Source organism: Haliotis rufescens, unplaced genomic scaffold (genome assembly GCF_023055435.1).
Source record: "Haliotis rufescens isolate VD_foot unplaced genomic scaffold, xgHalRufe1.0.p SCAF_2, whole genome shotgun sequence".
NCBI classification, from domain to species: domain Eukaryota; kingdom Metazoa; phylum Mollusca; class Gastropoda; order Lepetellida; family Haliotidae; genus Haliotis; species Haliotis rufescens.
In genome coordinates, this window is record NW_025963890.1 from 73,994,298 (window position 1) to 74,016,145 (window position 21,848).

The 21,848-nt window shown below is 41.9% G+C and overlaps 2 protein-coding genes across 5 annotated transcripts; one reads left to right on the forward strand and one right to left on the reverse strand.

The window, feature by feature from the left end:
* The first annotated feature begins 1,166 nt into the window (after nt 1–1,166).
* On the forward strand, nt 1,167–8,260 carry LOC124133243 (nucleoporin NSP1-like). 2 transcript variants are annotated; one of them, XM_048400541.1, is made up of 5 exons: nt 1,167–1,255; nt 2,285–3,926; nt 4,078–4,318; nt 4,493–4,720; nt 6,579–8,260. In XM_048400541.1, exons 2-5 carry the CDS (start codon nt 2,310–2,312, stop codon nt 7,076–7,078), a joined length of 2,586 nt encoding a protein of 861 aa, XP_048256498.1. In that variant the 5' UTR covers nt 1,167–1,255; nt 2,285–2,309; the 3' UTR covers nt 7,079–8,260. The 2 variants fall into 2 exon arrangements, with proteins under 2 accessions (XP_048256498.1, XP_046353520.2); XM_046497564.2 differs by lacking the exon at nt 1,167–1,255 and adding an exon at nt 1,569–2,112.
* Nucleotides 8,261–10,724: 2,464 nt separating this feature from the next.
* LOC124133248 lies at nt 10,725–21,848 on the reverse strand. 3 transcript variants are annotated; one of them, XM_046497578.2, is made up of 5 exons: nt 21,689–21,848; nt 16,584–17,950; nt 12,930–13,155; nt 12,112–12,348; nt 10,725–11,354 (listed from the first exon to the last, which is right to left on the reverse strand). In XM_046497578.2, exons 2-5 carry the CDS (start codon nt 17,661–17,663, stop codon nt 10,843–10,845), a joined length of 2,055 nt encoding a protein of 684 aa, XP_046353534.2. In that variant the 5' UTR covers nt 17,664–17,950; nt 21,689–21,848; the 3' UTR covers nt 10,725–10,842. The 3 variants fall into 3 exon arrangements, with proteins under 3 accessions (XP_046353534.2, XP_046353535.2, XP_048256502.1); XM_046497579.2 differs by lacking the exon at nt 21,689–21,848 and adding an exon at nt 18,068–18,521; XM_048400545.1 differs by lacking the exon at nt 21,689–21,848 and having other exon boundaries at nt 16,584–18,521.

The window sequence follows — 21,848 nt, forward strand, 5'->3', positions numbered from 1 at the left end:
CATTCCTCGGGACACTTGGTACTAAAGCGGTGACCATACATATTGTTTCATAGATATACGAGTTTCAGGGCATTTGCCAAAAATGAAAGCAGATTTCATCTGAAGTGGAATAAAAAAACATGATACCTCCCGTAACAGTATCATGGCTGTATTGAGTGAGTGAGTGAGTTGGGTTTCACGCCGCTTTTAACAGTATTCCAGTCATATCACGGCGTGTCAGCTTAATGTGGGAGGAAAGCCCGAAGTGGTGCAGGTCTCAGACGTTTACCACTTCGGTGAAAACCACGAGCACGGGTATGGTGCTGACAAACCTAGAAACATAAACATGGGTGAACCACGATTCGAACCAATAATCATTGGGACGCAACTCTGCACAGCGAATCGCGGCGCCTTAGACGACTGGGCCACCCCTGCTCCCCATGGCTGCATTGTCTTTGTTTGACAACACGTAGGCTATAGTCCGTTTTCTTATGACATTAACATACAGCATATATTGCGTAATCCTATTACCCACTGTCATCTTGTGCACCATTATTGTGTTGCGTGAACGTTGTTGCAATATTTGCAGTAGTTATTGAATACATTCTGGTTACACGTATGGTGTCATTTGTTGATGATATCATACCATGCGTTCTGAGAGAAATACAATAATATGTGTAGGACGTTAAGCATGAATGTTGTTTTATGCCATAGTCATCACACCAGTCAATAATCGGGCCTTGGCAAGGCAAAGCAGTGACTGGAAACATGGCCAACGGTCCACGTTATCGGATGGATGGATGGATGGATGGATGGATAAGGAACATTTGTCAAGTTACACTAACATTTTCAGTATCAGAATCCCGAATTATACAACGTCTCATTCCATATCAGCACAGTGATCACGATTAAATGAAAAGTAGTAACGGCTACCAATGAGTCATTCATAGAAAAACTGCAATTCATAAGAACGTTAGAGAACATTTAATACCCTCTCTCCGGCTTCCATAATGGGTAAAGTATGTCTGTATTGACAGTGTCTATTTGGCAGCTCGTAATAACGTTCAGCATTCCTCTGGCCATACGTTACTGCATAAGAGAGCTGATAGTGTTATATAGCACGTAGCATTGGAGGTTTACCAAGCAACAAAGGCGACACCTTGGATGAATTCAAGCGTTGAAAGCGAAAGTAGCCCTGACTGACGAATGTTCAGCTGGGTCAGTGATATACAACCATAAGAAGACATTACACAGTACACCTGAACGATCTGAGTGAGTGAGTATGGTTTTACGTCGCTTTTAGCAATATTCCAGCAATATCAAGACGGGGGACCCCAGAAATGGGCTTCACACATCGTACCCATGTCGGGAATCGAACCCGGGTCTTCGGCGTCACGAGAGAATGCTTTAACCACTAGGCTACCCGACCGCCCCTGAACGATCTGAAGACACAATGGATGAAGTAAATTGATTTTTATTTATCCTCTCTGTGTGGGTGATGAACAGGGGAATTTCCACGAAATATTGATTGACTGCTGTTGGCGGAACCATTAAACGTGTTTGTACCTGGAAATGTAAGGTGAAACAACTGCTGGCATTTTAGGTGAGCGTTGTATGTTGTTTGTTATTGTACACATTAATCAGCAACATAGTAATTGGGTTGAATTCTGAATTGTCTGAAGTTATATTGCTGAAATGATTCCTTCTTTTAACTGACCCGATCGTTATATTCTTGTCAACAGATCATGTTAGTCTCCTTTAGCGACAATCAATAGGGTGCTTGGGATGTATACTTACCTGGAGCATAGTTCTAACATTAGTTGGACGCACTTTATATTTATTAGTATGTCAGCCATATCACAGAGCCTGGTCACCCTTGTCTTCTCGTATGACAAGTAATAGTGTGCAGGGAACCTGATGAACCTGGGTCAGAGATCATAGATTGGTTAAACTTGCGATTTGAGTTTTGTAGGAATACATGTTAGGTATTACCAAAACCTATTTTTAGTGGCAAGTGACTGGCTATATCTGTATGCTATTTCATAGAAGCGGAAATTTTGCTCCACTCCATTGTGCGGGTCGGTTGTGCAAGTGAGTCGGGGTTTCCGCTGGGGTTGGCAGTGTCAGGGCAAGGTAATTTAGCCAAGAGTTTAAAATTTTAACTATCAGATATGTTGTGATAAGCAGCAGACATCAACATCCAATCATCTGTATGCTACTTACTATCTATTACCTGGTGTTATCATTTAGCTGTCAAGTTATAATGAGCCATTCAATGTTTATAAACTGTGATATTATTTATCAGTACACCACGGGGAGTTCTGGCCAACATGAGTAAGGTCTGCCCCCACTGCGGGAAGGGCTTTCAACGCCTTGCGTCTCACGAGTGGAGGTGCAAGGAGAAGGGAACAGCCGTCCCTGCTTCCTCCGTCCCCCAGTCTCGTTCATCTGGGAGCTCAAGTACAAAATCAGCCTCAGCAAGGAAAAGTCCTGGGCGATCTACCACACCATCAGCCTCAGTAGGGAATAGTGCTGGGAGAACTACCACACCATCAGCCTCAGCAGGGAGGAGTGCTGAGCGATCTACCACGCCATCAGCCTCAGAAGGGAAGAGTGCTGGGCGATCTACCACACCATCAGCCTCAGCAGGGAAGAGTGCTGGTCGATCAATCACGCCATCTGCCTCAGCAGGGAATAGTGCTGGACGATCTTCCACGCCATCAGCCTCAGCGGGGAAGAGTGCTGGGCGATCAACCACACCATCAGCCTCAGCGGGGAACAGTGTTGGGCGATCTGCCACGCCATCATCCTCAGCAGGTAAAGGTGCTGGGCGATCTACCACACCATCAGCCTCAGCAGGGAACAGTTCTGGGCGATCTACCACACCATCAGCTTCATCGGGGAAAAGTGCTGGGCGATCTACCATACCATCAGCCTCAGCGGGGAAGAGTGCTGGGCGATCTACCACACCATCAGCCTCAGCTGGGAACAGTGCTGGGCAATCTACCACACCATCAGCCTCAGTGGGGAATAGTGCTGGGAGAACTACCACACCATCAGCCTCAGCGGGGAAAAGAGCTTGGCGATCTACCACACCATCAGCCTCAGTGGGGAATAGTGCTGGGAGAACTACCACACCATCAGCCTCAGCGGGGAGGAGTGCTGAGCGATCTACCACGCCATCAGCCTCAGAAGGGAAGAGTGCTGGGCGATCAACCACACCATCAGCCTCAGCAGGGAAGAGTGCTGGGCGATCAATCACGCCATCTGCCTCAGCAGGGAATAGTGCTCGACGATCTACCACACCATCAGCCTCAGCAGGGAAGAGTGCTGGGCGATCAACCACACCATCAGCCTCAGCGGGGAACAGTGCTGGGCGATCTACCACGCCATCATCCTCAGCAGGGAACAGTTCTGGGCGATCTACCACACCATCAGCTTCATCGGGGAAGAGTGCTGGGCGATCTACCATACCATCAGCCTCAGCGGGGAACATCGCTGGGCGATCTACCACACCATCAGTCTCAGCAGGTGAAGGTGCTGGGCGATCTACCACACCATCAGCCTTAACGGGGAAAAGTGCTAAGCAATCTACCACACCATCAGCCTCAGTGGGTACCATTGCAGGTGCTTGGCGTTCCGATGATGCAACAAGGAATGGCTACGTTTGTTCCACAGACTCAGAAACAGAATTCACAGAGATATGGGAGATGGATGCATTGGTCAAAGAGATGGTCGAGAGAAACATCATTCGGAACTCTGACAATCCAAAAAAGAACATCAAAAGGTTTTTTGAAAATGAAGTTAAGATGGAGCAGAAGGACATCCAGCAGGCGTTGGTGCACTTTAAATGGTTGAGGGAAAGGATTGTAGGACAACTAAACAGTGGGATGAACTTTGGAACATGGAAGGCTTGCAATGCAGGGTCGCATTTCGATGGAACTAAGGTAAGAATATGATCATTGCAATATAAGTTTTTGTTTCCTAAAGTTATTACAAATATTGTTTGTCGTACATTTGGGAATTCTAATATTTTTAACACGTGACGTAAGAACACTGACATAAAAAATTAGATTTATGAGTCACATCCTTCTACAGGTGGCTCGACCAAATGAAATGGACTGCACAATGTTCCCAATTCTTCAGACCAAACTTGAGGCTGTGTTTGATGACACCTGCGAAGTTGGAACCTGCAAGGTGAAGGTCGTCGGTGTCGTGGATGACCACGAGGAGGATCTCCGGCTATTCCTTGATGGAGGCTTTGTTAACTCTAAAAAGTTCAGGATATACGTCTTTGAGAAGCTTGAACGAGTTCTTGAGACAGATAGAAAGTTAAAGGGTTCGTTGATTTCTGTCACATCTTCAAATTCATAAATGTCTTTCAGTATGATGTACGGTTGTATAAATCTATTGTTTACAAGACGCAACATCAATTTATAAACTTGACACATTTGAGGCTGAGATCTAACTACAAGCAGGAAACACAAATCACTACAGATACGTTTTGTTTCAGGTGCACGCAAGTTCAAAGATTCACAGTCTTTTGCAGTCAAGTATGAGGGTATTCCATCTGAGGAAGGGATGAAAAGTATTGACATTGACTTTGTGCCATCCTTAAACATTAAACCCTGGCCTAGAAAGAACGTTTCCCGGGACATTGAAGACATCCTCCCGGACCAAGCTAAAGCTGCATCCATTAAGGAAAACGGATTCAATGTAACACCGAAGCAACAGAATCAAGGCAAGTATTTATGTGCTGAAACATATTTATGCTTCACTAAACGTTCAAGGAAGGCGACTGTCTTTCCGTCGAGAGAAAGTACACTTTTTCAGGTGCGTCATTATGTGCTGACGTCATGACGCTGTTCAAATTACCTCCCCATGATCTAACGTATCATTGGAAAATCGTTCTTTCATTACTGTCAAGCAAGGTAGTGCATTGTGAAATAGTTCAAACGTGTCGAATTACTGGGCATTATTCCCAAGGAAGAAATAAGGCAAGCTGATATGAGCTATCTCTCACGCCACAGGGTTATTCTATGCCACAGCAGCCACAGCAGCCACAATGTTACGACTGTCTGAACATAGGCATGACAGGTTATTGAAGAGCTTAATGACACCATGTAAACCTGTTGCTCAGCGTAGGGCATTTAGCCAAAATACTGCAATCAAACAAAACGACCGCTGTTGCTCTACCTCTGCCTCTGCCTTGTTCGTCCCATGGCGATATCACGCCCCTCGCCTTCGATTCACGTCGGTTGCGATATCATTAAGTGTAACCAACTCGGTAAGCACATTGTTTCATGACATGCAGTTGCATGATTTGATTTAACTGTGTCCAATTAATATAACAATTTACTTGTTATTGATTATCATATATTGACGGATAATAACATGAGACTTATCAATTTTTGTGGTGTTTTTATCATGTTTAAAATGTATACTTTGTCTCTGAACAATAGGCTGCAGGAAATAAGGTGAAACAGAACCGGCACTTAGCCCTGTTAATGGATTTTCAATTTATGGCCCCCGTGTATTGCGGATTTGATATTAAACCCATCTCCAATAAAACATAAGATTATTCAGCATCTAAGAAAGCTAAAAAGGTTGGCTGTGCCCGTGTGTAGCCCTCCTGCTTTAACTGTTTTGTTCAGGGCAAAACCATACTTTATTACACTGAGCAAACATCATTCCCTTTCTTTCTAAGAGGAACCCTCCTACAGATAATAGCCACTACTGAGTGCCTAAAGTACTCACGGAAATGAAAAACACAATAACTGTTTTTTCGATCTCAGATTTTAAATAAATGCAGTTAATATACAAAATATATAAATATTCAAACAACTCAATTAGTACTAATTGGGCCTTGGTACAAATACCGCGTATCAAAGGTATGAACAAAACAGACTGTTGTGAAACTGAGCATAACCAGGTGTTAGTAGATCAAGGTGAATGTCCATGACATATGACACCTTGACGACAGGTGAAAACAGGTGCTTGAAACCCACGTGCATGGGATTTGCCAGTGGTTAGTGATTTGTGAGTGGCATTGTGGGATAGTGAATCATCGTCCAGATATCAGAACGTACAAGTAATATATTCCCTTCTCAAACAACAACTTACATGTCATTATTATTATGTACATAAACATAGCTGTTATTTTTATTGTTGTTTTGATAACTTTTATTCAAGGCTAATTTGCATAATGCCTATAGCCTGTTTCTGCCATGTCAATTTGTTTTGTTATTTCGTATTTCCATCTACGTAATGCTTTGTGTCGATTATTAAATCCAGCAAAACAGGGTTTTTTTCATTTCCATGAGTACTTTAATACTTTAGTTTGCAATGCAGAGTTGCGTCCCTTAGGCGTGCCTGAAACCAATGATCGAAGATTTGAATAACAGATTCGCCCTGGTAGTGTTTCTAGATCAGCGCCATAACTGGGCTCATGGGTCTTGCCTATTTTGGGCTTTCTTCTGCATCATATACACTAACGTAGACAGAAAATAGGAATTGTTCATGGTCAGCATTTGAACTCTTTGCTTTGAACAGCAAATGTACATATCTGATGAATTCCATTAAATATTTTCTTTTAAAAGGAAACGATCCAGACCTCCTGTGGCAAGTTTCCTTTTCCTATGCAGAGAAGGCCATCACTAAACATGCTGATAAGATTTCTTGGAAACCGTCACTTAGAACATGGAAAAGAGTCTTGGAAATTGCAAAAGGCAACAGTGATTGTTGTGCCAAGGGGAACAGTCCAGAACTCGTGCAGATCCAGGAAGCAGTGAGATATGTCAAGGAGCATAATCCTAAACTGCGTTCCTCCCGACTGACGACATACCACATCAGAACACTCATGTGGTGGCAGCTGTATGGTCTAACAGCAGGGGAGCACGTTTGGAGGCAGGAAACAATGGCTACAAGATTTCAGGACTGTCTCCGGAAATTCCAGAAAATGATGGCAGGGGAGATAGTGGTTCCACACTTCTTCCTACCCCAGATCAAGAACATCTTACCGAGGATGCACAAGGAGGAGAGGGCATTTCTCTATGTCATAGCAAAGGCAACTGAGGTTGTGTTCACCAAAAAACAATGACGCTCAAACTTGACATTCTTGGTAGGCCAAGGATATTTATTTGTCAATTCAACTTCAGAGTGAGTGAGTTGGGATGAGGGGTTGGCAGACGAGGAAATGGAATGGCATGGCATTGATATGTATGTGTTGTTGTTATATACCATCTCCCTGTATATCATGTGAGCGTTAATATTGATACGCTGCTTGTGTGATCACTGGGAAAGTAGGAATAAAACAGAGGGAGAAAATCAGCGAGAACAGTTGGACACTGGTTACACCAGAAACTACAAAAGCTGCTGTTTCCACAAAATGGAGTGAAGAACAGTGAATTCTGTGTTGTTATCAGTCCAGATCATGCATGTATTTCGACTCGTCCTTTGGTATGAAGCAGCCAGGGAAACGAACCATTACCCTTAGGCAGTGTAGGACGACTGATGCCAAAGGACAATGGCCAAATTGCAACACATGAAGCATGGATTGGAATGATCTCAATGTCGTGGCTGGCGCCTGGCGACAGGCGTTTTGTGTGTGGAAATGAGACACTCTCAGGCTCCTGTCGGCCAACAGGGGAGATAACTACTGGATATTAAACCAACTTCAGACAGGGTGGACAGGGATGCATAACTAGAAGAACTTGCTGGACATACTAAAACATTCAGGTAATCCTGGGAATGATATTAGAAATCCCTGTCACAAAGATTAGCCATGACCCTAAATACAATCAAGGAAGGACATTGTTTTGTTTGCAGACAGTATTTGAGGCAAGTGGAAATAGTGTAGCAGTGACGTTTTCACGTTATATTTGGTTATACAATAAAAAAAAAAATTGTTCGTGTTATACAGTTTTGTTGGCAACAGTATTATTCGTGGTATTCTCTTTGCCTGATCTTTGTCTGGCCCAGGTTAATGAATATGTATAGCACGTGAATTTCATGTTAGTGAGAATCTTAGTTATAATAAAGAGTATTTTAATTGGCTGATGTGATCGTCTGGTCCAATAAAATTGTACCTCGTGGTTTCGTACGGCTGGTTAAGTGAAATTGTACCTCGTGGTTTCGTACGGCTGGTTCAATGAAATTGCATTTTGAGAGGTAAACGTGTGAGGTTGAACACAAGAGTGGTCACCGGGTATAACGTGTTAGTTTGCAGTCTTACAGACACGAAGAGTTGCTTTGTCTTATAGACGGGGTATTAAAAAGGCTTCACGTCTCGTAAAAATAAACGGATTCACACCCTCAGAGCAAGTCGTGATTTGCTCGGCGCTTTCCAACTGTTACATTAATACCATGTGGATTCTCAAAAACCTGAAGTATTTGCTTGAAGTTTTGCAATCTCAGTATAGAATCAGATTCAATTCTGTCAAAACATTTGAGTTTTCAACTTTGTACACACCATCCCCCATGACAAACCTAAGAAAAAGCTTCATTCCTGGGGACACTTGGTACTAACGCGGTGACCATACATATTGTTTCATAGATATACGAGTTTCAGGGCATTTGCCAAAAATGAAAGCAGATTTCATCTGAAGTGGAATCAACAAACATGTTACCTCACGTAACAGTATCATGGCTGCATTGAGTGAGTGAGTGAGTTGGGTTTCACGCCGCTTTTAACAGTATTCCAGTCATATCACGGCGTGTCAGCTTAATGTGGGAGGAAAGCCCGAAGTGGTGCAGGTCTCAGACGTTTACCACTTCGGTGAAAACCACGAGCACGGGTATGGTGCTGAAAAACCTAGGAACATAATCGGGGCGAACCAGATTCGAACCAATAATCATAGGTTTCTGGCGTGCCCAAGGGACGCAACTCTGCACAGCGAATCGCGGCGCCTTAGACGACTGGGCCACCCCTGCTCCCCATGGCTGCATTGTCTTTGTTTGACAACACGTAGGCTATAGTCCGTTTTCTTATGACATTAACATACAGCATATATTGTGTAATCCTATTACCCACTGTCATCTTGTGCACCATTATTGTGTTGCGTGAACGTTGTTGCAATATTTGCAGTAGTTATTGAATACATTCTGGTTACACGTATGGTGTCATATGTTCTCGTTATTACTTCAATGTCATATGCAAAGTATAACGAGAAATTTTTGACCAACTGGTTTGTTTGTTTGTTTGTTGTTTAACGCCGCACTCAGCAATATTCCATCGATATTGTAAATAATCGAGTTTGGACCAGACAATCCGGTCATTGACAGACATCATGAACATCGATCCACACACTCGGCATACGATGACATGCATGAACCAAGTCAGCGAGCCTGACCACCCCATCTCGTAATTGTACTGCAGTCCTAAATAATAGATTAAGGACTATGGGATTTACATTTCATTTCATAAGCAAGCTAAATATATAGACAGTATTTTCATAATTATATGCGTTATATTTAAGATGTTTCTTAAAATTTAAAATATTAACATGTAAATTTTGTGGTTGATATTTCATAGTTTCACCATAAGCTGGACAAATAAACGTGAAATGAAATTCTTCTATACCGATTTAAGATAATGGACATATTCTCAGTGATTTTTTGTCACCTACCTTCGTTTATTTTGAAACGTAGTAGCCCTGTTCTTTTTGTATCTAATATTTTTCGAAATTTGAAGTCAACGATAACATTAAGGTATTTCTCGGGTGCAAGCAACGTCTTACATTCCTTATAAAAAAAACTATACCTTGGACTACCTTTGAGATCCGATCTCTAATTCTGATTTTTTTTAAATGTATTGTACGTTTCTTAAATATATTAATGAAATATACGGGATTTCCAACAGTCTGTGGGGACACGGGTGGCCAAGGCGTCTAAGGCGCCGCGATTCGCTGTGCAGCGTTGCGTCCCTTGGGCACGCTAGAAACCTATGCTTGTGGGTTCGAATCCCGGTTCGCCCCGATTATGTTTCTAGGTTTGTCAGCACCATACCAGTGCTCATGGGTTTCATCGAAGTGGTAAACGTCTGAGACCTGCATCACTTCGGGCTTTCCTCCCACATTAAGATGACAGGCCGCGATATAACTGGAATACTGTTAAAAATGGCGTTAAACCCAATTCACTCACTCAACAGTCTCTGACAGCTAGACAAATCCAAATCCATACAAGAAAAGTAAATGTCTGATTTCGGAAGCCCATTTTGTTATGTCCAGCATAGTCAATATGCAATAACATAGGTTTTTCTTGGTAAACGATATCCGTGCATTAACAATAGTTTTTGCCAGAATTTGAGACTGTGAGCAGCTAAATTAATACAAATTGAAAAACGGCAAATTCGCCATATACTATTGCATTTGGTGTATGAGGTTCAACATTTAAGAAACATTTACATGCTGTAAGGTGTATTTTCTCAAACTTCAGATGCATACGTAAGGATTGGTTGTACCTGGCTGTCAAATATTTTTAAAAAATACCTCAGGTGATATTGATATATCTCCTATTTTTCAAAGGTTTACACTCCATTAGTGCTTTCATGTCGCGTAAAGAGGTGTCAGAGAGAGCCTTTCCCATACCAAGTGGGTCCCATAGTACCACATCTTATCATCCAAAACTGTCTTCCATGGGAGATATTGCTATTTATATCTTTCCCAAAGAAGCTGGTTCCCTCTACTTTCTATACTCATAGCCCTGTGCTTGATGTTTTTCAACTGAAATAATGAGTTTGAATGATAAACAGATCTCACCACTTTTATCAACGAGTGTTGGTATGTATTCGATATCAAAAGACACATTTTGTAATATCCGCTATCTAATAAACTGGTAATTGTAGGACAGCTGGTCAGGCCTGTTTTATGAGTATCGGTCAGTGCTTCTAGAAAACAGGATTTCCGTGGCCCTGACCAAGATGTACATGAACTCCCTGTCCCTCCACCGCACTGTACTCATCATGTCCCCGACTGCAGGCAGGAAGAAGTGGGGCACCCTCATCTCGCCAGTCAACATTTTCTTGAGTTTGCCCAGAGAGAAGTGCAACCTGCTCTCTCGAGTATCCTCCCTCCACACATGGCTCCCGGCGGTGAGGTCGTACAGCAACGTCCACATCAAGGTCCTAATGTGGTAGGTTGTGAAACATAACCGGAACGAGTCGTCTCTGAAGTAATGTTTTCTTGTGTGTTGGGCTACTTCATGAATCATCTCGGACTTTCCTGTGACCATGAGCCCCTTTTGTCCTTTGGCAATCTCCATTACTCTTTTGATTGTTCGGAGGATAGGCTTCCAGCTTTCGGTGTCACCATGTAAAGTGAGGTTCTTCTCAGCGAGGGAGAAGGACATCTGCCACTGCAGACGGTCTGGTTGGTCACCTGAAACAGATACCATGGTGATGACCAGGGCCCACTTGCACAATGCGATCATAGCGCTAAGATGATCTTAACACCATACTTTAACAAAGGGTTACAATAGTCTCAGCGCCAAGATCGTTTTGCGCAAGCGGGCCCTGAACATTAGTGGTTCAACCAGGTCAGTGGGATATCATGCAAATGAACATATGAGACATAATGCAAATGAACATATGAGACATCATGCAAATGAACATATGAGACATCATGCAAATGAACATATGAGACATCATGCAAATGAACATATGTGAGACATCATGCAAATGAACATATGAGACATCATGCAAATGAACATATGAGACATCATGCAAATGAACATATGAGACATCATGCAAATGAACATATGTGAGACATCATGCAAATGAACATATGAGAGACATAATGCAAATGAACATATGAGACATCATGCAAATGAACAAATGAGACACATCATGCAAATGAACATATGTGAGACATCATGCAAATGAACATATGAGAGACATCATGCAAATGAACATATGAGATTCATCATGCAAATGAACATATGTGAGACATCATGCAAATGAACATATGAGAGACATCATGCAAATGAACATATGTGAGACATCATGCAAATGAACATATGAGAGACATCATGAAAATGAACATATGTGAGACATCATGCAAATGAACATATCAGAGACATTATCCACTTGGCATATTCAAATAAAATTTTACTCAAGAATGACTGCGAGGTCCTTACCAGGGCAGCGCTTTGTTGTTATGTTGAAACCTTTTTCCATGATGTCAGTGACGTTGATTGAAGGGGATATGCCCTTGGGTAGGGTTTTTTTCAGATCCCGAGCAATCAACGGCTGTGGCCAGTGTGGGATGTTGAGGGCTGGAACGATGTCAACATCGATGTCAAGGGTGCCGTGGTAGGTAGTGGTGCCAGTGTAGGTGATGCCGAATGATGGGGATCCAGCATGTGTTTTGTTCTCTGTCAGAAAAATCCAGGGTAGAATTGGTCTTCAGCAACCCATGCTTGCCGTTACTGGCGACTATGCTTGTCGGAGGAGGCGACTAACTGGATCGGGTTTAGGCTCGCTGACTTGGTTGATGCATGTCACCGTATACCAATTGCGTGGATCGATGCTCATTGCGTCAATCACTGGATTGTCTGGTCCAGACTCGATTGTTTACAGACCGCCGTCATATAGCTGGAATATTGCTGAGTGCGGCGTTAAACAACATATTGACAAACAAACAAAACTGTGAGAAAGCAATGTACTCAATGCAGGTGTCAATGACGAAATAATTACTTATGCAAGCAAAAAACAATGCATTGAAAAAGATGTCACTTAATGTTGACAAGTCTTTACCCAGGATTTAATATTGAAGGACTGAACAATGGGCCTTTTGGATACAGAAAGTGTTGTTTCTTTTGTTTTGTTACCATTGACAACGCTGTAAGAATCTACATCGAAACTTCGCTAAATGCAGTAAAACGGAAGTTGTTGTCCATAACATTGTACTTTTTCTTACTTACTCACCAACTTCTAGATTGCAAATATTACTTACCCCTACATTTGGAATTGTGGCGTATATATTTGTCCATCAGTTCAAAGAAGAAATTCCGATATTTCTCAGCGTTGATGAAGCTGTTGTCGCATAAATAGTTTAAAGATGGTGATGCATTTACCACTCTGACTTTGCAATAGCCAGGATGGCAGTCCTCGTACACGGGTTGAAGATCGGAATCAACTTTCGGAATGAATAAACAATCCATTTCGTTAGGCCGGGACACCTTAAAATAAGACAACTGTGGGGTTGGCCGTGTGGATATAGGTAGACATATAAGTATAAAGAGATCCCTGAGAGTCGGATTTTATCGAATTTCTTTTTTGTCCCAAGCCATTTCATTTCATAAGGTCGGGACAGCTTTAAAACAAGAGACAACTGTGGGATTGGTTGTATGGATATAAGAAAACAAATACTTAAAATATAAAGAGATCATTTACAGTTGGATTTTATCGAATAATTGTCCCTGAAAATTCTTGGAAAATATAATTACATTGTTGCAAATATTTTCTTTTTAATAAAAATACATTCAAGCTCATGCCTCTCAAAGTCCGGCGGTCGTCGTTGTCCTTGGTCTTCACGTATTGAGAATTGTTGACCCTAAAATTTTAATTCTCTTGCCGTTCAATAGCACACTTTTGGCATGTATTGATTTGATGGCTGTTTGCTACCTTCTTCGTGTATTGAAGAAGTTTTTGTTACTTCGACTTTCACGCATTAGCCGGATTACCTGGCTCTTGTTGAAATTTCTCTTGCATTTTTGGTCATTTTTGGCACCTCAATAATACATAGTATTAGTACATATCTGGTTGTAAATCTTTAGTGGTACTGTTGGGTAGCGTATGTTCAGCGCTATATTTTGGTACTTACATGTTCCATATTGGTTCAATAGTTAGTTTGCTATTCGGGTTTTCCTATGCCTACCCCCTGCTGACCAGGAATGGCTGTTCTCTACGACGTGCACGCATACGGGTTTAAACCTTGTCTTTACCTCCAGGCATCGCTAGACCGTTTACCAGTCGTCTTGCTACTGGTTTGCTCAGGTCGAAACTTCGTTAGTAAGTCATTATGGGGAGGTATCTCTCTCTGGGAGTCAGGTTACTCTTTTGGTCAAGTACCTATTGACTATTGGGAGTCAGGTTACTCTTTTGGTCAAGTACCTATTGACTATTGGGAGTCAGGTTACTCTTTTGGTCAAGTACCTATTGACTATTGGGAGTCAGGTTACTCTTTTGGTCAAGAACCTATTGACTATTGGGAGTCAGGTTACTCTTTTGGTCAAGAACCTATTGACTATTGGGAGTCAGGTTACTCTTTTGGTCAAGTACCTATTGACTATTGGGAGTCAGGTTACTCTTTTGGTCAAGAACCTATTGACTATTGGGAGTCAGGTTACTCTTTTGGTCAAGAACCTATTGACTATTGGGAGTCAGGTTACTCTTTTGGTCAAGAACCTATTGACTACTGGGAGTCAGGTTACTCTTTTGGTCAAGAACCTATTGACTATTGGGTGTCAGGTTACTCTTTTGGTCAAGAACCTATTGACTATTGGGAGTCAGGTTACTCTTTTGGTCAAGAACCTATTGACTATTGGGAGTCAGGTTACTCTTTTGGTCAAGAACCTATTGACTATTGGGTGTCAGGTTACTCTTTTGGTCAAGTACCTATTGAATATAAGGAGTCAGGTTACAAGTACCTTTTTAATTATTATGAGTCAAGAGACTCCATAGGTCAAGTACCTTATAGTTTCGGGAAGTAGAATTTCCTTGCCCAGTTAAAGTGACAGAGTCTTCAGTTCTCTTTGCCATTAACTTGTAAAATTGTTGATTTAGCTTCTTCTTAATTACTCTATTACAGTTGCTTAGTTAATCAGCTTGTGTATTTGTTCTGATTTAAATAGTCAGCGATCACTGTCAGTGTAAATTGGGTTTTTGATCCTTTATATTGTCGTCTATTGATACAATTTGCTGATTATAATAAACCTGTGAACCTATCATCACGTTTTCCTTATAACGTTATAAATGTTTTTATACACCCTGGTCTCTGGGGCAGAGCTCCGTGAGAGTAAGGTACAATTTTCAGTAAGTGGTTATTTTATGTAATACCAATACTACTTTAACTTACACCAAGAATAATTCCAGCACACATGATAGACACGGGTTATAATATACTGAACCGCAAAAGAAACGTCACCATGGGTACATATATGAGAAACCTTATTTGTGTCCAAACACTGTACACATACTTTCAGACATATTAAAAAAATGAAACTTGACAAAACTGATCATAAAGGTTGAAATTGAAGTGTCAAATGTTCTAAAGTGAAACACAGCACAAGTCTCTGAGAAAATCGCATTACAAGTCAGTATCTCGTGTGTCAGCCATGTGCATTGATGACTGCCGTGCAACGTCGATACATGGAATGGATGAGGCTGTTGATGAAGGCCATAGGGACTTGAACCCACACTCTGAGGAACGCATGACGCAATTCAGCTGCAGTTGTCGGCCTTGGTCGGACGTCATTCAGCCGTCTGTGAATCTCGTCCCGCAGGAGCACAATGTGATTTAAATGGGGACTGAGGGCAGGCCACTGCATGGTTCTGATGCCATTCTGCTGGAGGAAGTCTCTTGTTGCTCTCGCAGTGTTGGCACGGGCGTTATCATGCTGAAACTCGTGGTTGTGGCGACGTGCCAAATGAGGTATGGCGTGTGGACTTGATCAGTGTACCGAACTGCTGTGACACTATTGCCTCTCCCTGGACCGATGTTCTGGAAGACCACAGGGCCGACGCTCTGTGCAAGACCAATCCCACTCCACACCAAGATGCTCAGGCCACCCTACGAGTCTCTCTCCACAACACAAGCATCCGAATAACATTCCCCATGGCGTCGCCAGATTCACTCTCTCTGCCATCTGCTGTTGAGATACAGTAACGGCTCTCGCCTGAGAAGAGGACACTTCTCCACTGCTGGTGGCGCTAATGCTAGTGCTGTGTTGCCCACTGAAGACGATCCCAGCGATGACGTGGTGTCAGGATGGGTCCTCGGTGTGGCCTGTAATAGCGGAGGTGTCTGCTCGTCAATCGTCGAGGCACGGTGTCCGCACTAATGTCTCGCTGGTGTGTCCCCATGGTCTGTCGAGCAGTTTCCGCAGCAGTAACAAAGCGATCTTGAAGATGCTGTCGCACAATCTGACGATCCTGTCGTCAGGTGGTGACCCTTGGTCTTCCACTATGTGGTCGGTCATCTGTAGTGTTGGTGGTCTGGTACCGTTGCTGGAGCCTGTATGTGGTCCTAATCGTCCAAGGGCTTGGTGTCGCTGATTTCTTGTCAATCTTGGCATGTGGTAGCAATTCAATAACGAATGAATGTAATCCGATCAGAGTGGATTTTTATAGGGAAAGAAATGGGGGAACGGTTTTATTGTCATCTGCTTTGTTTTTTATCATCAAATTTCATTTTTCCGGACAAGGTAATGTTAAATTTTAGAAACTTTGACAAAAATTACCAGATATTTAAATGACAACGTTTCAATGTTACTTGGTGTGACGTTTCTTTTGCGGTTCAGTATATATTCTACGTCCATATTATTGTATATACTTCTCCTGTACATACTCTTTGCGTTGTTTAATAATATAAAGAATGCACCCTCACCTTAGTTTTGTCATAATAAGAACCTCCTCGAAACGTTGTCCATTTCCAATGTGTCTTTGACTCGAGAAAGTCACAGATATTGTTCTGCAAGTTATTAAAAACTTCTGCCGTATTTTCGATTTCATTTTGTTTAAGTGACACTTCATCCTCAAAAAACTTTGAAATTTCAGTTCTAGGATTTCTTGAATGTTCCAGTATTCCAGTATCGACCATGTTTCTAACAGTGTCTTCCATCGTTGACACTGCATCTCTGTCCATCCTGTTTGAGTTTGTTCTGTGTTGCCAACTAGTTGTCACCCTTTTTGGGGAACAGAAGCCTAGGGGTTTGGTATGGACACACAGAGATCGTTTATCGTCTAACGACATTCCTGAACGACCTCTGCCATCACATTTCTTGTGGTTATTCAAATCCACAAACCACTTGTTGCAATCGGGACACTGCTCTTTGTCATCGGACGAGCTACGACTAACTGATTGGCGTCTGCCATCACATTTCTTGTGCTTATTCAAATCCACAAACCACTTCTTGCAATCGGGACACTGCAGTTTGTCATCAGACGAGCAAGGACTAACTGATTGGCGTCTGCCATCACATTTCTTGTGGTTATTCAAATCCACAAACCACTTGTTGCAATCGGGACACTGCTCTTTGTCATCGGACGAGCTACGACTAACTGATTGGCGTCTGCCATCACATTTCTTGTGCTTATTCAAATCCACAAACCACTTCTTGCAATCGGGACACTGCAGTTTGTCATCGGACGAGTAAGGACTAACTGATTGGCGTCTGCCATCACATTTCTTGTGCTTATTCAAATCCACAAACCACTTGTTGCAATTGGGACACTGCTCTTTGTCATCGGACGAGCTACGACTAACTGATTGGCGTCTGCCATCACATTTCTTGTGCTTATTCAAATCCACAAACCACTTCTTGCAATCGGAACACTGCAGTTTGTCATCAGACGAGCAAGGACTAACTGATTGGCCTCTGCCATCACATTTCTTGTGGTTATTCAAATCCACAAACCACTTGTTGCAATCGGGACACTGCTGGTTTGGGTTCTTTTTCTTCGGCATGATTGTATAGACTCGCTATACAGCAGTCTGGACACACTGCCTGTGGGGTGTGTGGATTCGCCTGCAGCAAATAGGACATGCTGTCCGTTGGGTGTGTGGATTCGCTGCAGCAGCTAGGACATGCTGTCTGTTGTGTGTGTGGATTCGCCTGCAGCAGTTGGGACACACTTTCTGTTGGTTGTGTAGATTCACCTCCAGCAGTTAGGACACAATTTCTGTGACTATTGGGTCGCCTCGTGGTAGTCAGGTCACATTATATCTGTGTGTAACTGGTGTTTGGAGACACGCTGCGATAAAGAAAGAAATTACATTGAATAGAAATGTAACGCCCTCTGGCGTAGAGCTTCAATATGGTGGGAACAGCTGTGAAAGAGGTCATGCATACCGCTCCTTAATCCACTTACTGAGCCTCCGCAATTGAGTGTTTGTCTACTTTCGTTCTTGGAGCATGCTAGGAGCATGTTACAGGAAGCCCTGAATGATTCCGAGAATAGATCACCAGCAACCTTTGCTTGTTTCGGGGGCGGCTTCCTCGAGTCGTCGGGTTCGGTGGCATGGTTGACTGCATGTCAGCGTGCCCGACATGCTGATAATGTCACTGGGTTGTCAGGTTCAGGCTCAAGTTCTTACAGGATGACGTCATGTAGCTCGGATGTTGCGACGTTTAGCAATAAACAAACAAATGTTCAGGCAAACGTGAACTCAAAGAAGAGACGATAACATAATCAATGTTAGTGCTCTGGAAGCTCAATCTATTGATTCACCAATTCCACCAAGTCGATATGTTTAACAACTGGTATCATCACTATTTCATAGAGATTCATAAACACATACTTATGTCACAGTCGTGCAATGGACTCCAAGGGGAAATTCAGCATGTGTAAAAGGAGGACCCCCCCTCCCCACACACACACACACACACCTCACTCTGGATCCGCCTATGGTTTTAGCACAGATTCTTTATGATATCGAAAAGGGTTTTGTCGTTTTTATTTACAACGAGAACAATCAAAATGTCGTTCTCGTCAAGGACTACAGTTTATAACCTTAAAAGGGCCCTGATCTAAATCAATTTCCCGGAACTGGTTGTTGCCTTTGTTACTGTTTTTTCCCGTGAGTACCCGGATGATACAGTAGAAATCTAGACTAGTTCGCGACCTGTGCTGCGCAATTCGTAAGCGCATTTGTCACTTTTATTGATAGTATGACGGCGTATGGTCACATTGTTCAATAAAATGAAATACAGTTTTGGAAGTAATAAGGAAATGTAGGTATCTTTGTGGGTAGCATCGGTAATGGTGCCGAAGTTTTGATAAGTCACTTGCTTGATAATTGTGCGATTTTCGTTTACACTATTTGACTTGCAACACAAAGTAAATGTTTCTCCTGAGTATTGCTTATTTTATCGTGTTTATATTTTTACAGTCAAAATATGCAAAATCTTCACTTAGGAACTTTATTAAACGCCTAAATATTCAGTTATTTTACAAATTGACTGAAACATATGTCCATCTGTATTATTATAAAACGAATTCCACAGATGTTTAATATCATCACCATGAGACTGTAAATGTTACGATGAAAAGCCCAACCTACATAATAATCTATAATGATGTTTTTAGGCTCTTTTGGTCGTATTCATCAATTTTAGTCAATCTGTTAAAGATATAGACAGATTTTTCAGTCAAAATGACTGAAATATTTACACATTTTTATAAATTGTCTGAGAAAATCACATTTTACAAATTGACTGTAATATATACACGCTTACAAAGGAATAGAAAAGGCGTGTGAAAACAACGTCTATAGCGCATCGAAGAATAGCGCATTTGTATAATTTTAGACAGCTTCCTTGTTCGAGGAATGTATCCGTGAATATCCACACAAAGGAACAATATCCCACACGTCTGCAGCTGTACAAAGAAACTAATTCGATGCCACGTGTCTCTGTAACAATCAAATATTTTAAAATATATATATCGTTTCGGGATATTATAACCCTTGTTCATTACTCAACTGATCGCATAGATTGTTTCAGGTGTTTCACATAGGTGTCAAGTCTCAAAGGTCTGCTGAGAAAGCCCACGTGACAAATATTTTCATAACGTCCACGGTTCCTAAAAAAATCCATTTAGTTAGAAAACAATAACCAATCAATCAACGTATTATCGGTTAACCCTTTGAACAAAGTATGTTGTTTTTACATCGGCACTTCACGCCATGATATGAGTGTATGCCCTTCGTTTTAGTAAACCTAGACATGTAAACACTCACTTTTGACATGGTGTCCTCCCATTAGTTAGACGTCCCAATAGTTAGACAGCTTAAAACAACACTTTAAACGGTTGAGTGCACTCAAATCCTTTTGCCTGTTACCTCTGACTTTAAAATGGAATAGTCCAGATAAGATCTGACAAACAAAGCAAAGCAGCTTTGTATAGATACCATAATATTATACTTAACATTTAATGACACTTTACATCTGATAAATTTTATACAGTTTGGATTTGTAGATTGCTGATTGTGTATTGCTGAGGCCATGCCCATTAGTTCGGCCGTGAATATGGATTGGTTGTTTGGGAGTCGGTAAGATTGTGTGTTTTGGGTTGGTTGTGCGATGTGGACTCCGAAACCAGTGTGTTTTGAGATCGGATCTGAGGATCGTTAATCATAATATTGAAGAGTGTTGGGCTAAGGATGCTGCCCTGGGGAGTGCCATTTTCTAGGGGACATTGGTCCGATAGCGTTTGGTCTATGCCCACGGTGATTTTGCTGTTTGTTAGGAAACTTTGGATGTAGTTAATTATTTGATCTTTAAAACCTGTTTTTTGTACTTACTTCCACGCCGCGAGGTGAAGTACTCTACTTTCCTTAAACCAGTCATATCGATACTGATAATGATACATACCCCATGATCATTTTTATTTGTTGGATAAGTAGATAATCTAAACTCAAGTCCTTCAACTGAACATACATTAAGACCTTAGTTTACATAGTTAATCTCATGCCTATTGAACCTGTGCTGAGAGTAAGGTAATTTAGGTTAATTAAACGAAATTGTAACATATATACTCCCTATACTGTGAGTCCCCTATCCCTACTCAGTAATTTAATCTAATTAGGACTGATCCATTATACCTGTAGGTATATTCGATCTTTGCCTAAATAAAAATGTCTAACAAATGGGACGTCTAACTAATGGGACGTCTAACTAATGGGATATAACCTTTGACATATCCACTGTGCAAGATAACAGTGATTAATCAATCAACGTATTTTCTGTTAATCCTTTGATGACTAGGAACGATCCGTTGATTCACAAAAAAGTAAATCAACTGATCATTCATCTCTTACTGGGCTGCCACGTGCATATTACATAACACACATTTCACCTCACTTCAAACCTGTATTTAGATTGAATAATTACCCCAGACACAATAAATGCCAAATGGGAACCTTTGTCAGGTAATTTGAGTGGTGCTACCACTAATTATACCTGTAACAAATTCATTAACTGAGCATCAAGTGAATGACGACAAATACACAAATGTAGGGTTATACCAGAAAACGTGGATGACAACAAGGGAGTAGCAATCGTATTATCGACGCAATCCGAAATCCGAAAATGCTTTCACTGCATGGATGGTTTTTTTTATGATTAAACTATAACCATCTGGGGTATTTCGAAATGACGACATCCGATGAACTCCGCCGTTCTTTTTGTCTGTTTGTTTAGGCTGAAGAAATTAATTAACATGCGCCCTTTTTTCGAAATCTTTATAGATCACGGTTAACCAATCAGTGTTCAAAAATGTGTTAAACAAATATTGCCTCAAAGTTTATATAGCTGTCCTTGCAGACGGTAGCCCAGTCTCTTGTCACGCTCAGTTGCGTTGCGTATCATCCGGGTACTCATGGGGAAAAACCAACATAACAAAGGCAACAACCAGTCCCGGGGAATTGCTTTAGATCAGTGCCACTAAATTCATGGGGGGACCCCAAAGTTTTTCGTTTACTGTACTCACTCAATCAGGCCTATTGATTCTTCTTTTCCGTGGACCGTGCACCTGTGCGTTCACGTCACGCAAGGTGCACTCTTCTTTATGAATCGATAAGTGTATATCACGTGATACCGGTTTGTGGGGACGTATGCTAGGGTATCGTGTTGCTGGGTGTGCATGGCTT

Coding starts and splice junctions, on each gene's coding strand:
- LOC124133248 (XM_046497578.2), bottom strand. CDS start 17,663: ATGCCGAAGAAAAAGAACCCAAACCAGCAGTGTCCCGATTGCAACAAG. Junction 13,156..16,583: donor CTTATTATGACAAAACTAAG/GTGAGGGTGCAT, acceptor TCTTATTTTAAG/GTGTCCCGGCCTAACGAAAT. Junction 11,355..12,111: donor AACAACAAAGCGCTGCCCTG/GTAAGGACCTCG, acceptor TATCTGTTTCAG/GTGACCAACCAGACCGTCTG.
- LOC124133243 (XM_048400541.1), top strand. CDS start 2,310: ATGAGTAAGGTCTGCCCCCACTGCGGGAAGGGCTTTCAACGCCTTGCG. Junction 3,927..4,077: donor CGCATTTCGATGGAACTAAG/GTAAGAATATGA, acceptor ATCCTTCTACAG/GTGGCTCGACCAAATGAAAT. Junction 4,319..4,492: donor GACAGATAGAAAGTTAAAGG/GTTCGTTGATTT, acceptor GTTTTGTTTCAG/GTGCACGCAAGTTCAAAGAT.